Source organism: Papilio xuthus, unplaced genomic scaffold (genome assembly GCF_000836235.2).
Source record: "Papilio xuthus unplaced genomic scaffold, Pxut_1.1 DF828780.1, whole genome shotgun sequence".
Lineage (NCBI taxonomy): Eukaryota > Metazoa > Arthropoda > Insecta > Lepidoptera > Papilionidae > Papilio > Papilio xuthus.
The window spans coordinates 4490896-4508208 of NW_013529869.1; the positions used below are offsets into that span (position 1 = coordinate 4490896).

At 33.2% G+C, this 17313-nt stretch overlaps 2 protein-coding genes and 1 non-coding gene across 4 annotated transcripts in view; 1 reads left to right on the forward strand and 2 right to left on the reverse strand.

The window, feature by feature from the left end:
• The window catches only part of LOC106128255 (uncharacterized), a 14893-nt gene extending 8385 nt beyond the window's left edge, over positions 1 to 6508 (reverse strand). Inside the window, exon 1 of one of the 2 annotated variants that reach the window (XM_013326558.1) lies at positions 6422 to 6508. In XM_013326558.1, coding sequence (XP_013182012.1) covers positions 6422 to 6467 — 46 coding nt within the window. In that variant the 5' untranslated portion in view covers positions 6468 to 6508. Of the gene's footprint in view, positions 1 to 2132; positions 2235 to 6421 lie in introns of those variants that run through there. The other variant, XM_013326557.1, reaches the window with a different exon arrangement.
• On the forward strand, positions 5481 to 16049 carry LOC106128256 (23 kDa integral membrane protein). Its single transcript, XM_013326559.1, has 5 exons — positions 5481 to 5666; positions 13432 to 13617; positions 14762 to 14944; positions 15218 to 15454; positions 15895 to 16049. Exons 1-5 carry the CDS (start codon positions 5604 to 5606, stop codon positions 15967 to 15969), a joined length of 744 nt encoding a protein of 247 aa, XP_013182013.1. The 5' UTR covers positions 5481 to 5603; the 3' UTR covers positions 15970 to 16049.
• Positions 10637 to 10708, reverse strand: TRNAE-CUC (transfer RNA glutamic acid (anticodon CUC)). The gene has a single exon. It is a non-coding gene; the product is annotated as a tRNA-Glu (tRNA).
• Positions 16050 to 17313: the final 1264 nt, after the last annotated feature.

Below are 17313 nucleotides of genomic sequence, written 5' to 3' on the forward strand. Positions count from 1 at the left end.
AGGCGCAAGACAGGCGACTTTGGCGATCTCTTGCGTCGGAGGCCAAGACCCACTTTGGGTCGATGCGCCAGCGGAGTAAGTAAGTAAGTAATATTATAAATGCAAATGTTTGTATAGATGGATGGATGGATGTTTGTTTGAAAGTATCTCCAGAACGACTGTATGGATCTTGGCATGAATGTATAGAACTTAGTATGGAAGAACAAATAGGCTACTAATTAAGTTTTTTTAATTGCGCGCGGATAGTGTGACGGCCGTCAGCTAGTATTTTAATAAAATTAACTGCATATGTATTTTAGATTATCGTTTTTATTCGTCTCCTAATACTAGAAAACTAGAGAGCCTAAAAGTTTTAATTTAGCTTAATGTAAATTAACCAAATGGAGCAAACTGGTATCCAAAAAGCGGTAAAAGAAAACGAGGAAGACAACTCAAAAGATGGAAAGACGAGATAAGGGAAGTGGCGGGACAGACTTGGTCTAGGAAGGCAAAAATAAGAGAAGAATGGAAGAATTTGGAAGAGGCCTTTGTCCACATGGGGCAAACAGATATAAACTTAAATACTAACTTAACATAAACTTTAAATAATATAATGTAATGTAATATAATGAAATGTATTTGAATAAAGACTTATTATTATTATTATTCCATATACATTTATTTATCACATTTCTAATATAATACATTTCATATCCAAAAACAAATAAAAATATACAAAACATATTATATTAAAAACTGAACACCACCGGCTGCGGAATCCCATGACTCAAACAACCAGTGGTCAGGGCTGCAGAGACAGGAACCTTCTCACGATGCGCGCGGTTTCTAGGATAACTGCATTTTGTATCGGGCCCTTAATCCAACTGTTTAGCGGGAGCTTCTTGAGATGTTGGTCGAAGCTCTTCGCTATCAGTCCATTTACCGATACGACTATCGGAATAATGGTAGTCGATTTCATACGCCACATGACGGTAACCTCGTGAGCCAAATCTAGCTATTTTTACTATTATTAAATTAACCAAATAGATTTATAAAGTAACACTTCATTTATAACACGTTCTATACTTTTTATATCAATATCATAGCTTTCGATGGACAACACGCTTATATTTTCATTCATGTAGAACTATCGTTGCTTTATTATATTTTTGAATGTGTCATAAACAACCCTCCAATGCATTTAAGTGCAAATACGACACACCGTAAAGTTACGCAAATGAACGAATACTTAAATAAAAAAATCATCGAGAAATTACACACTAATAAACCGTTCCTTGGATCGAGTAACTGTAATTATTTAAATATTATTTTCGAATGTAAAAATTACTAAATAGGAAAATTCCGTTGTAAAAAAAATATATATATAAAGCTGTAAAATGTATGAAGAATGATTAACAATTTCATAAAATGTCTTAATTCTGACTCATACTTATTTAAATATACTTAATAAAAACATAGATAAAAGAGATCGAGGAACATAACCGTCAGTTTACACTGTCGAAACATCCAAAAGAAAAATATTGTTATCACACACTTTCTAAAGGAGAAGGAAAGGGAAGACAATACATTTTTGCGAGAGTGATTCGCCAGTTGAAACCGACACTATAGTATCACAGAGTTAACTGATTACTTTTATCTTTATAATGAGGTTTAATTAGAGAATGACAAAATGTTTTTATACTAATACGAACAAAACTTTTATATGCAATTCCGGATTTCCAAGATCAACACTATTTTAATTTGGCCATATTTTACTAATATTATAAATGCGAATTTAAATTGATGGATGGATGTTTGTTTAAACGTATCTAGGGAACGGCTCAACGGATTTTGATAAATTTGGTACACATATAGAACATAGTCTTTAAGACTATGTGTTCTTAAAGACTATGTTCTTACTTACTTACTAACTTATTAAATTTTTTCACTTGCGCGGACGGAGTCACGGGCTACAGCTAGTTAGATATAAACTTATATGACAAATATTCATATGAATTGTTATGCTGCAGAGTGTCACTAAATCGCATAGAGAAAAGTATTCGACCGGTTAAATAATTGAATACAGTGTACTAGAAATTCAAGTTATATCGCTATTTAAGTTTAATGATGTAAAGAAAATAAAAACAGCTCACCCGTAGAACAAACCAACACACCTTTCTGTACACCACTGACAATGAAAAATTTGAAATAAAAATAAACTATTGACATAATTTAAACGGTAACACAGATATAGATTTCATAACAGTGTTGCGAGCGCACTGTTCACTGTGGACAAGATAATATTTTTATCGTGGAATGAAGGAGGTTTATTATATAAATGCTAGAACAATAAACTAACGTCGCCTCAATACAGCAGTTAGCACATCACACGTATCGACGTGCGTAAATATACCTGTGCTAAATGTTTATATGAGATTGTAGCGATTTTATACCACACCTCTTAAATGGAATCCTTTTTATAAGAACAGCAATATACTTTGTGCCTCGGGGAAAGACACTCCGGCTATGTGGGACTCTCTCCACATCCCTAAAGGGACATGGAGCCTACCCACTAAACCCCCTCTGGTTCCCTCGACTTACTGTTTACCCTGGTGTGGTCACATGTGAATAATCTTCCCACACACCGGTCGGTGACTGGTTTTGAGCCTCACTACTATAAGCTACTTACTGGGTGGGGACATGAACTTTGTGTCAACCCTAGCGTTATGGTTGTCACAACGCCCAAAGTAATAACATTTCTTAATACTCATCTTTGGGGGAGGCCTATGCCCAACAATGGGTGTCACGCAGCTAAAAAGAAGTAGAAAAGAGACTTTACTCTTTTATTTGAATTTTGTTATTTTGGCGCCCCTATAGCTATACATGCCTAGAACCATAATCTCTTTCTGTCTAATCTAGGGTTGCCTCTGAATACAGATGCCAGCTTTCTATTTTTTCTCAGTTTAAAATTTTTCTATAGTTAAACTCATATTTAGTCCTCATGCCTTAATTAAAAAAGAAACTTTGTATTTTCGTTTCCATCAAGGGTTTTTATCAGCTTTAGGTACGGTTGAATTGTGTAGGCTTTACCCGAAATAAGTAAAACACAGGTTTAGATAAAATCAAAACTTAAGAGTCTAGCGTTTATTGCGGTGCTCGATCGAGAAAGTGGTGGTTACAAGTAATATCAGAAAGACAAGTGTAAAGTTACATTTTCTTAACAAAGATAAAGTTGCCTTTATAAAAAAATCGTTATTTACAATTTTATTAAATTACTGTTATAAGTATTTTTACGACAGATTATGTGCAATAAACAACATACTATGAATATTAGGTTTTACTTTAAAAATACTAAAACATGTAATAAAGCTTTTACGAGGTTAAATCAATAACGTAATGTACATGATTCAATTAAAATCTCTTTTTAACACTTTTGTGATTGACTGTCCAGGTCGTAGGTCACCGCTATAAAGGCAAGTTGGCGCTACCACCAAGTTTCCATAGCAACAGAGACCACAACACCACGCACAATAGCCGACACCCTACTGCCGACAGCTCAAGGCCATGACGATATAAATTTGCAAGAACCAAGAACTAATGTTGTTTTTCAATTGAATAAAAGACATATCGTTCACAAGTACACATAGTGTTTTATATACAGATTTCAGTGGGCCTATCGCGAATATATTCGACAAGCGTCTTCGTATCGTCATCGTAAACTTCCAACATTATTCTGAGATATTTGGTGTACTTTACGACCGATAGGGGCGCTGCGCAATACAAATTTTATCGATGACGATACTATGGCTCTTGTCACAAATATTAATGCTATCAAAATATACGTAGAAACAAATTGGTAACAGCCTATATTATGTTTATTTTACTTACATTAGTAAATGCGAATGTTTGATGAATAGATCGATGTTTGTTTGATGGTATCTCCAGAACGGCTCAACAGATCTCGATGAAATTTGGCACAAACATAGTCTGGAAGAACATATAGGCTACTTATAAAGTTTTTTTTTAATTCTACAGCTACAACTAGTAAGATTATATATTTTACCCTCAATCAATTATATTAGTAAAAAAGTAGTTATTCTTTTGTAATAATTTATAATGTCGTGATTCGATCAAGGTTAAATTAGGTGGTGGCAATGATCTTCAAAACATAATCACATTCGTGTCAGGTTCAAAGCCATTAACGGTCTACAATAAAAAAAACAAATCAGAAAAAGCTTAACACTTACCTGATAAAAGTGTCATAATATGCCAAAGCGAATACTCCGTGAGTTATGAACTTTTACGCGTTTTTCTTTTATAAAAATAATTAGTACAACAAGGCTATTTTCATTAGGGTTCTGTATTCTTTGTTAAAAACTTAATGGAATATCATGTTACTGTTATTTATCAACTCATTGAAATAGGGACAAAATTAGTAGTACGAACTACAGGAATTTTCTATTTAAAGGAATACCACGCAATCTAACGTTTCTATGAACAAAAAGTACGTATCAATGTAAGGAACCGATTTGTGTTCAAATACATAAAGTCAACGAACTTAAAAGTAGCTAAGAAATTAAACCCTAGTAGAGGTATTAACCCTAGGGTCAGGGTACCTTTTAGTGGATGTAATCGGTTGCCGTGGTAACGATTTTCTTTTATTAGCTCATATGATTAAAAGATAAAATCAGCGACATTTTCGTCGAAAGTACAAAAGGATTTATGAATATTATTTTTTATAACTGTAATCAAAACAAGTATCCGATCTTTCCGCTTATATAATTTATTATTTATTTTAGCTTAGAGTCGCTTTTGGACATTCCTTAATTTGCGAAAAAATCAAATAAGTAGGAATTCCTGCCATTATATTAACCGAAGTGTACAAGATACTGAAATCATTTCAAATTACAATAACGAAGAATAGCAATATTTCTTGATATGGCCGATAAACTGAAAAGTACAAAGGTAGGCAAGATCCAAATATTGCTTTTAGAAAAAAAGCTTCGTCCAGCTCTTGTCAAACTGTTCAAAATTACAACTGTTAGGAAGAAAATCAGACACTGTGTCGCTGTACCGGCGCAACATAGCCTTATTAAAATGTCAACGTCTATGTCCGCTCATCAATTAATCTGACTCTTGTCAAAATGTTAGTGTAAGTATGTAAGTGTAGTGGTAAAATAAATTAAGCAAACGTTCTTTCCTGCTTCTTATGTAAATATACTAATATAGTACTTTAAATAACGTAATAGCACCGAAATATCATATGAAAGGATCTCTAAAATCAAGTTACTGTTTTCAAAAGTCAAAGAAACTTTAAACAGCATCAAGAATTTTCATTGTGTTAACTAATATGTATAAAATTATTCTCGTATTTAAAAAAAAGTTTGAAACTTTGAGAACCGCTGACCTATTGCGTGACTTCAGCCCTTCAGCGAGTCCACGCTACCGAATGGAGTACTAAAACCCTGCGTCTCTGGCGTTAGTGACATTCGTCTGCGAACACAAGTCGGCGCCACACGAGTGCGCGCTCCCATTCCGTCCGGACGTTTGAAAAAATTGACAGTTCTTTTTAATCTGTGGCGCTTTGTTTAATCTGTGGCCAACGTGTTTCCCGGCTGTCAAAAATGGAGGGCTGCGGGATGAACTGCATCAAATATCTGCTCGTTGTTTTCAACGGATTGTTTTTAGTAAGTTACTTTGAAATAACTATTTAAATAATTGTTTTGTTAAATTGTTTTAAATTCGTTTTTTTCAACTTTTTGATATTTTAATAATTCATATACTGTTACTACAATATCTTTAATTACATATAATTATTAAAGCAACTTAAATTAAGAAGTACCTACAGGCATATTTAATATAAAATCTATTATTTTCACTAGTTTTTACTTTTTAATTCATCAACTACGTTTCTATAGGCAAAGTAACATGATAAGCGTACATCCCATCATATACTGTCCATATACTATCAGTTCAAATTAATTGGAGTCAGAATTTTACCGGAAGAAGACCTCAATTTATTTTTAGTTGATTTATTTTTAACTTTCCTGTTAAGATGTAGCTAATTTAAGTGAATACATAGTTAAATTAATTGTTCAATTTGTCTGTTTAACTCTTAATTGAGAGAATTAGCGACAGGAAATGGCGGCTTGTGTGTCACTGAATGCATTTAATAAAACTTTTTATTTCTCACAATTTAACATCCGTTCAGTTGCATTGTAGCAGATATTTATAGAAGAACACAAACAGAATTGAAATGCGGCTCAAAGAGTTTGAATCCCGCCATTCGAATATTGTAAACCATATCCTAGCACAAGCCTAGAGCTTAGTTGAAATGGTAGAAAGAAATATTAGTAAATTCACAGAAATCTGCTAATATTTTGATAAAAAAAAAAGTTTTATGCGTTTATAAATGACGATAATAATAAACAAAATTACTTACCAATAACATTCCTAGTTTCGAGTTCGCCATAATTTATTCTAACCATGTTTTAAAGAGACTACACCGTGATGAATAAAGAGTTTATGTTAATAAAAAGTGTATCACGAGACTTATATGTCAACATGGTGAATGTCTTCACAAGACAACTGGTTTTACCTTTAAAATACAACTGTAACAGGAAAACCCATGTCAAATGTACGGGACATGTATATTTGAGAATAACATATATTTACGCTACAATTATATTATATTTTCTGTGTCGTCATCAGACGTCAATTTATGAATTATTTTTTTAAATGTGGTTTTGGTGCTGTTCTTAAATTGTTCTACAATTGTTGTTTTACGTCACGTAATTTATCAAACTAAATGTCGCCGGCGACTCCGTCCGCGTGGAATTAAAAGAAAAACATAATGAGCCTACTCGTATGTCTTCTTCCAGACTATGTTCTACATCTATTTCAGATTTCAGAGATACCTTGTAACAAACGCCCATCCATCCATCCATCTTAACTTTTGCATTTAAAATATTGGTAACAACAACACAAAACACACTCAGAGATGTCTTGAAAAGACACATCTTTTCACGACTTATTATACTTAAAATAATGGTACATTAAGAGCATTCTGAGGGTTAATATCTTAAGCAATTCTTAAAGAAATAGTCCCCACTTACCCCAATGAGGTGCAACCGTTAAACCTTTTTTGTGGAGATACATCGTCTAAAACCGACGTACCATACACAACTGCTGCTTTTGTAAATATTTAAATATGATTTACATATATTTAGAGATAAATTTTAACGTATGATATCCCATTTACTTTGTTTATTATCACGTCTGGTGATACTCAGAAATTAGCAAGGAGTAACGGAAAAGGACAAACATTGAAATCGTATCGTATCATCTTATATATAAATTTTCGTTCCCATACTCCTCCGATATGGCTTGACCGATTCTTATCAAATTTTGTGAGCATATTGAGTAGGTCTGAGAATCGGCCAACATCTATTTTTAATATCGCGCGGACGCAGTCGCGGGCGACAGCTAGTATCGTATATTAATGTGTAGTTTATAGTAAACGCGGAATTTAAGCAATTTCGCTTATATTTTTTTTAGTAATTTTTAAATGTTTCAATATTTTTAAAGTATTTTATTAGGTGGAACGTAAATTGAATTATACACTATGATTTGTTAATATTCATATAACCATAGATATTTACACAGAATATTTTAGATGTAGCAATGAAGGTTTTTATACATCATGAGTCAGAAACCAAGTTGACTAAGCCATGACTTTTTACGCGTAAAGTTTATGGTTATTGGAAATGATTACGTCGTAGTTTATATAGATTATTACTAAACTTATTTTTATAAATATTTAATTCACATATACACTATAACTATCAAAGTCAGTACAACGATACTATCAAAAGAACATAAAAAATGTGCAAACCTAATAAAAAGCGGCGAAAAGCATAATCCTTAGGTAATTGTGAAAGATAATTGCCCCGTCCTGTTTGGATCTATTAATATATTCTACACTGTTATCTAAAAGCTCTTTGTGTATTAATATGCAAGTTAAAATGCAAATAAAACATCGTTTTATAAGACCGTAGGTTCCCTATAAGTTATTTCCTCATAAACAATCCTAAAGTGTAAAGTACTCTGTGCCACATAATAAGTAACAACAATGAATTTAATATATATATGTTTACATACAGACGCTAATGAACTAGAATTTAGCAAAACATTAATTTCGTAGCATTATCAAGAGAAGTAATTTGTGGCCGACACTACGACGTATAAACACGCTGTGTGGCGAGCAGTGAGTCACGCAAATAACAAATCAGTTTGATGTATTCAGGAATTAGTTAAAAAGTTGGAATCATTTTTATTCAACAAACTATTATGTACGAGTATATTGCGCATAAACAATTGGATTCTTGTATTCGAATTTGGACCTCCTTAGTTCCATGGGAATTGATGGCTGAAATTAAAGAACATAGTGGTTCACCGAAATAAGTAAAATTTTGAAAGAGTTCTAAGCAGACTTTAATGAATCTCTGCAATACAATACAAAAAGAAACCCATGAAAAAGAAACAAAATGCAGACTCCTAACATGAGCGTCTTATAACACGAACGGGACTTTAACTAGGCTTGCTTGGTTTGCTAGAACAAACCGAATCTGTACGAGGTTCGTACGAAAATATGGTTGTTACCAGTTCTGCTACGGTTTCAACAGTTTCTAAGATCTTACTTTAATTAGAGCGAATGTAGGCGAATATTGCGTGTCAGATTGTGTCTGTCAAGGCTGAACAAGACTATTGTTTTGTCCTTGCCGATTCATTTGCTCTAATCAACGGACCACGTGTTTCCAATGCCTTTTAAGCGTTTACCTAAAATAGAGCTTAGAGTTTATATTTCCTATACGATTATTAGTTTATTTGCTATTTAGGTCATTTCTTAAATATAAATGAATATACTAAACAAAAAAAGTTTACTTGTTTATTCATATTAATGTTTATTCGCTTTAATAGGACATAATAAAATTGCCTATAATCTTACTTATATTATAAATGCGAATGTTTGGATGGATGTTTGTTTAAGGTATCTCCAGAACGGCTGTATGAATCTCGCTGATATTTGGCATAGATGTAGAACATATTGTGGAAGAACATATATGCTACTAATTATGTTTTTTTAATACCGCGCGGACAGAGTTGCGGGCGACAGCTAGTAAATAATAAGAAGACATTTTATAGCTAACAATATTTCTATCATTACCTTAGAGTTATTTTTTTTAATATTAGCAGATTTTTGTGTAAATTTACTAATATTTCTTTTACCATTCCAACTAAGCTCTAGGCTTGTGCTAGGATATGGTTTACGACAATAGTCGAATGGTGGGATGCGAACCCCCGACCTCGTGATCGGAAATCCGTACCCTTAACCATTAGGCTATTGACGCTATGATATGTTACTGATTTAACTCTTAGATTATGTGCATTAAGTTTATGTTATGTTAAAATGTTTTTGAAATCCAGGATATTTACCAGTCAACCCCTACCGCCAGCTAGATAGCCTAGACTCTAACGGAAAGAGCAAGGACAACATATCACGAAATAAGCTGACCTGAAATTCTCTCTCGAAACTAGCTCCTATATATAGTTTATTTATTTCCAATAGTTTTGAATAAATAATGGGTTGACACTAATGTCTTAGCTTCCGTGTTCTAACTGGGTCATCCTTCTATTGTTTTTCGATTTATCGATGAACTTTTATAGATTAACCTGTCAGTAATTACACCCTACTAGCCATGATTGTCTATTGATTGCCACCTCATAGATACATGCTCGCTATTAAACCATCAATCAAAGTTGTTTATAATTTTAATAGGAAATATTTAGATTTTCCGTGGAATAATTTCAATTCAAACATGTTTTTCACAATAAATGGTAATTCTTGTAAAGACTGGCCTATCACAAAGTACTTTCTTCTTTTATAAGTATAACTAGCTGTTTCCGGCGACAGTGTCCGCGCGGAAAAAAAAATAATTAGTAGCCTTTGTGTTCTTCCAGACTATGTTCTACATTTATGCCAAATTTCATCTTGTTATGGGGATATGTACCTTTAAACAAACATCCATCCATCCATCTATCGCATTTATATTTATTAGTAAAATTTCATTAGTCTGAAATAAGTTTATTAAACTAAATTGTATATTTTAAAGCTTTAACTTCACATTTAATATGTTTAATGATTCGTTTAATTGTAAAGATGGCGTGTGACCTACGAAAAACTATAGGTGACTTCTATCGACCTCTATAATTTGGTTTATAAATGTACTACAATTTTTCCGTAAGAAATATTATGGGCACGTTATCGGGCTTTCATGTTCAACGTACTGGTGAATTTATAGTACTGCATTAACTGTTTTAGCACAGGCAATTTGCTATAGAGCTAACCTAGCTTTTATAGTTCTTAATTTATATTAAATTCTTTGGTGACTTTTAATTATGTAAATAATTGACCTACAGACACGCACGTTGTGGACACCAAGCAAAGTTTCAAAGTATAGTATAAAGAGGTAGTAATGTCATATTTTCTACCCTTTATATAAAAACAAACATTAAATATATAATATCACAGAATTATCTTTTGTCTAACGAAAGTAAACGCTTTTTGGATATTTTATAAAAGTTGCAAAAAGTGCTATTCCGATACCGGGAATCGAACCCGAGCCTCCTGGGTGAGAGCCAGGTATCCTAGCCACTAGACCATATCGGATGTAAACTTACAAGTAAAATTAACAATAAGATCAGTAGAGAATATGTTTCTATTTTGATAACAAATTATCTTATTTATATTATAAATGCGTATATTTATATGGAGGGATTGGGTGAATGTTTGTTATTACGTATCTCTAGAACGGCTAAACGGATTTTGTTATTTTTAAATTTCGCGCGCAGCCAGTTGTTGCGGGTTACAGCCAGTTACTTAATGTAGTTTTCTTGTGTCCATATTCAACTGTGAATTAGAAACACGGTTTTATTAATGGCTCTATTTACTAATGACTCAATGATAGATCAATGGTCATCTGAGTGATGTCATAATGACGTCATCATCAAGTCAAGGTAAATTGTGTGCGCATTGTCACGGCTGCTCACTCGCGGTAATTGGACTAAGTCATTGTGTTGATTTGTATGCACATGGAATATGCACTGGTTCCATCAAACACCTTTGTATGCTACTTATTCAACCTTTTTTAAATAGTTAAATACTTCCGAGTCCGGATATTAAGTGACTTTCATGCCTGTGTTAATGGTGACGCTAAATTATTGAAATAAAATTGAAAAGTCTTTATGAAAGAGGAATAACACTCAAAGAAATGAACTATAATTTCTATAATAATTCCAAGCTATTTTAGTCAGTATATGTTTTTTTTTAATCATAATTACCAGTTGCCGAGAGCCTTTGATAACATTATAAAAATAAAATATAAATTACTATAACAGTGGAACCACACCTTAATTCCCAAAAGCGTGCTTCATCTATATATGTATACAAAAGAAAGTCGTGTTAGTTACACTATTTATAACTCAAGAACGGCTTTACCGATATGGCTGGAAATTGGTGAGGAGGTAGCTTAGAGCCAGCAGACTTTACTATTACCAGCAGTTTTTTATTTAACTTATTACTTATATTATAAATGCGAATGTTTAGATGGATGTGATGTGGATGGATGGATGGGTGGGCTACACTAATTAATTGTTTTTATATATCCACGCGGACGGAGTTGCGGGCGACAGCTAGTTACTCATAATTTAAGTACAAAAGACGTATTAATAACTTTAATATAAATATTGTTGACATATTTGGTTACAGTACAGTCGCCGACCCTGCGGACCAACACCCATTTACGTATACTGGTATACGGTGTATTGACCAAAAGAAATACGTAATCAATAATCATTATTGTACCTGACTGTACTTGACCTCTTTTTGAATTATATTTCTTTAAACAAATAAACTTTAGTTCACTTGCCTAATATTGTTATATAGATTAAATATCAACCAGTAACACAGTATATGTTCTGATTGTAACTAAAACATCTTTCTCGTTTGAAAATCATCGAACCCAAAACAATAGGTACTGTTGTATTGGTCCATTTAAAAATAATTAATTATTTTATTCATTCAATTTTGGTACTCATTATTTAGTTATCATTTGGCTATAGTTTATTTATATCACTATCTTAAGTCTCACATCAACATAAGACAGACTTCCATCAACTCGTCCATTTACACCCATAGCGTGACGTCATCCGTCTCTGTTATGGTAATCCGACCTATTTTTTCACGCGTCGTCAAAGAATATAACCACCGAGCAGCAGACTCGTCACTAGAATGAATACAAATAGTGTACCAATTAAATTATCTTTAAGACTTGTAGATGTGAGACAAAAACATCCATAGAAATAACAGATTTAGACATGTCCAATAGTTTGAACACTTAATCAAGTGTAACATTAGGTCTGATTAAAAGTTCTAAAAATTTTCTGTGAGATCTTACTAATATTATTAATGCGAAAGTTGGATGTATGTTTGTTTGAAGGTACCTCCGAAACAACTCAATGGATTTTGATAAAAATTAGCACACATGTAGAACATAATCTGGAAGAGCACATAGGCTACTTATTAAGTTTTTTTTTTTATTCAGTGTGTCGTAGGCGACAGCTAGTGAACAAAAAGTTATAATGTATTAAAAACGCATTTTGAAATAATCAAATGTAAACCTACGAAATCCCATGTGAATCAACATTCACGAAATATCCGTTTGATTAACCATGTGTACAGATTGTGTACACTCAAATAACCGCTCACTGTTTTTCTTTCTGTACTCATTCTTATTCTTAAAGCAAATTAACACTTAATTTCATAGCAATAAAGTTTACAATATAATAGAGTAATTAAATACGCGTGGGCCCGTAAAATAAGACTTAGTAACAATGAGATAAAATTAATTCTAATATTTCAAGGTCATTTTTTATACTTGATTGAGTGTAATTGAGAGATTGAACTTAAATATTGGATAGCGACATCTTCGTATCGATTTCACGACTACATTCCTAACTAAACATAATTATTAAAGTTCCTTAAAGCTTGGTCTACTTTTTTTACAAGAAGATTCCCTTTAACATGTAAAAGGAGCGAAACAAAATCTCACTTTGAACCAATCACCAGTCTATGATCTCCAAACAGAAAACTATCAAACCTACGAGGCCACCAGAAAGTAATATTCTTCATACATTGTCACATCACATGATGAACTTACCAATGCGTGTACGCTTAAGCTTCAAGCTTATCAGGATACAATATTGATGTATAGGAGAAACAAGAGAAGTGTACATTAAACACTGCAAATTATTTTTGCCACAAAATTCGTACCCATATGAATGACTACATATTTGTTGATGCAATACATATAACACTGTCTCTTCTATCCCCAGATCTTCGGTATCGTGATAATAACTACAGCATGCGTGGACCTGGGCATGCTGCAAGGCTTCGCTGGCATGGAGACAACGGGCCACGAGACAGATGCTGTGCTCATCGCTATTGGAGTCCTCATTATCATCGTCGCTGCTTTCGGATGTTTCGGCGCTTGGAAGGAGAGCCCTAAATTACTCTATATCGTAAGTATCGTGACACATACAAGATGATAATAAGACTAGTAAGATTCATATTATACCATATATTACCACCAATAGTTTACAAGTATATTTGAAGCAGGTTTTATATTTATAAAAAAATATCTCTCCTTATGTATACGCATTTATTTGCAAAACTTATGTGCTTATGTATACAATAAGTATAGTTTAATTCATCTGAAAAGAGTATTTATATATATACACATTTCTTCGGCTATCTCATTTACTTTGGATGGTTTTATTTTTGTATTTTTAGTGTTTAAACAGATGATACAGACATGTCTGTTCTTAATTAGTCTGTACAGCGTTATTAAGGTACATAATTGTTTAGGTTCGTTATAATTTCACATTACCATTGAATAGTAAAACTAAATAGTCTATGATCTATGTTAATGCGTAAGAGATTAATGGATTGTACCATTAGAGAAAAAACGCACGTAATAATTTCTTTCATTTAACATCAAGTGGGCATCGTCTATTTCTATCATTATGAGTTCATGTTTATTTCTGATGTTATAAAGCGGGTCAACGAGGACTAGACACGGCCACATTACACATTTGTATTGTACTATTTTCGCTATAGATTATTTAAGAAAAATCATGAGTACACTATGATTTTCTATACTTCTATGATTCATATATCTACCCCTTAAAAATAGCTGTTATAAAGAATTTCTGATAGTAATTAGGAGGTACAATGATGTACCAACATTATTCAAGAACAGTTTTTACCCTATAATATTGTTTCGTTGATTCATATTCAGTTCCGTGACATTTACCGATCCATCATCCCTGACCCACATTGAATGGGAACGCCACTATAACGACGATGTCGTCGAACTCAATGTCTGAGGATTACGTCAGTGTTCTATATAAGAAGTATTCCATGATCATAATGCGCACCTTTAAATATTTGAAGATAAACAAACTAAACTGTTCGTGGTACATTCCACCATAAGAAATCACAGCGACTAATTCAACAAGAGCTTTGCTCTTTTATTATAGGGTTTATTGTTGTCAGCGAAAGTCATATTCGTTTCTGATAACTATTTGAGATATGCTCATTTGACATCAGGAAGCGTTTTGGAAACTAACCTTATTATATCTCAAGACCCCTTTGCTCTGCTAGTTCGCAGGCTGCCTCATAATCATCATTCTGCTGGAGCTGTCAGTGGGCATAGCGGCGGCGGCGCTTCGACCGCAGATCGAGGGCACCATGAAGACGCAGCTCCGAGCCTCTTTCATCAAGAACAAGTCCACGCGGGAGGAGGACTCCGTATACAGGGAATTCTGGGACCGTGTGCAGAGTAGCGTTAGTATAATCCACTCCAAAATATATTAAATAAAACATTCGTCACATAAATTTAATACTATGGCTAATGATATCCAATTTCCTTCGAACCTTATATGTGGCTAGCATCAATCGATTCCTAAAGACGAATAACTGGATAAAGGTTTGCAACACATCTTTTTTTATGTTCGATCGATCTCTACAGCACGTGGAAGTTTGACGGATTAATGGAACAATCAAAAAAATGTTTTGGTAAAATTTATGTAATAATTTTATTGAAACGTCAATTTCCAGTTGGAATGCTGCGGCGTGACCGGACCTGAGAACTATGGCGCCTCCGAGCCGCGCTTGAAGCCGTCCTTCAGCTGCTGCCCGCCGGACAGCTCGGACGAGGTGGACGAGATCAAGCGCTCCGACTGCCTCTCCATGGAGAAGTACTACAAGGAGGGCTGCGAGGACAAAGTGCTGAGTACAGTGCACAGCGCCGGACTCTCCGTCATCGTCTGTGGTATACTCTTTTGCTTCTTGGAGGTGAGTTATTTCAAAATACTTTGTGTCCGTACAGCTTCGAATAGGTTTCATGCATCAAGCGGGCTTTGGCTTCCGATCTCATATATGCCACCTCAGCCTAGTCTAAGATTTAAAGCTCCTGCATATCACTTTCTACCTAATCCTTCGTGCTGCATGCCTCCTTCTTGAAAGTGGACAGTCGACTGCTGGCATCCTGTTGCTGCTGTCAGTAATTACATTATTAATGCTAGTAAAGTCGTAAATTGGCTGAAACTAATTTTATAAAATGCGTAAATATTTTCCGAGAATCTGTATGGTTGCCGGTCAAATACATTCCAAATCGACCTCAGTTTATTAGTAAGTATAACATAACTAAATTATAAATTGCCGTCAACTCCATTGGTGTGATATTATTGAGATGTAAACTCAAAATGTATGTTTAAATTGTATTTGATTTTCAGATCGCTGGTATAGTTCTGGCGCTGTGGCTGGCACACTCAATTAAAACTGAGGGCAAAGGTCGCGAGACTGCTTGAACTTGCTGCGTTACCAACACATGTCATAAGCATTTAGAGCACTATAGAAATAAGACATTTTATTATGAAAAGCTGGTGTTTAAGCTTTATTTAAATCTAATTATATTAAGTTGATTTTTATTTACATTTTAAAATATTATTGGAATTTACGTAATTAGAATTATTTTTCAATTTAAAGTTATTTTTGGAATATTAATTTAATAATGTAATTTTAATATAATAGTTTAAATTAAATATAAGTCAAAAATCTAATCAAATTTCTTTATAAATATAAAACATGACGTAATAATAAGATATGCAATTAATAATCTGCACGAGTAGCATTTTTTTTTTTAATTTAAAATTAATTTAATAAAAAAAAATTCTCTATTAATTATTTATTTTAATAACACAATATACTGGATTCACGACGGTGCTTTAATTATTAATTTGAATTTAGGTTAGATTTTAATAATAGAATTATTACAATGAATATTATTAAACATTAATTTATTTTAGAAAATGCTAGGACCTAATTGAATATTATCGAGGCTATGTTGTTTTAATAGATTTATTAAAAACAATTATTTAGTTAGTTAACTTCTATTCCTTTGAACACATCTATAAATGACGTAATACGAATTTCATGATTTTTTGGTCACATTTGTATCCCCAACCTAGTTAGTTTGAAATCTCAAATTTTGCAATAAAATGACAAGACTCAGTGCATCAGGAAATATAAAAATATTCAAATGGAAAAAATATGACGTCACAAAATTTGAGACTCCCCGCTCCTTCCACACTTCGTCGATCCCCTCTCCCCCATGATGTGTGACGTAATATATGGATGGTCGGTTTCTTTATATTAACCATTAATAAATTTCGCCTATTTTTATAAATGAAGATATTTTCAAGTATGTTAATAATATTTTAGATTAATCGTTAATCATTTTAAAATTTTAGAATAATGTTTTCTTGTAAAGAGTTTATTAATGTAGTAGCACTTGAATGTTAGAATTAATATTTGTATTAAGTTAACGAAAAAGAAAACGGTAGTTAATAATTTCAAGCGCTAACTAACTAGTCAAGTTCTAACCAAAAGTAATTATAAAATATATTTATCCCACCACAGTAATATCTTATTTTTATTAATACAGTAATTATGTTATCTTATTAATGTAAGCAATAATGTATACGTTAAAATTATAATAAATTTATATAAAAACGGCGAAACGCTTAAGTATATCCGTCCGGTGATGGCACCGACTAGTCTCGAGCCCGTCGCTCTCTGAGCGAGCGACGGGCCGCGGCCGCGAAATAATACCAGTCCCACTCGCCCTGATGAAGGGCGCCCTATGGACTCGA

Excerpts from the sequence above, each read along its gene's own strand:
- LOC106128256 (XM_013326559.1), top strand. The coding sequence starts at position 5,604 with ATGGAGGGCTGCGGGATGAACTGCATCAAATATCTGCTCGTTGTTTTC. Across the intron at positions 5,667-13,431 it reads TTTTCAACGGATTGTTTTTA|ATCTTCGGTATCGTGATAAT; the intron begins GTAAGTTACTTT and ends TTCTATCCCCAG. Across the intron at positions 15,455-15,894 it reads TACTCTTTTGCTTCTTGGAG|ATCGCTGGTATAGTTCTGGC; the intron begins GTGAGTTATTTC and ends TTTGATTTTCAG.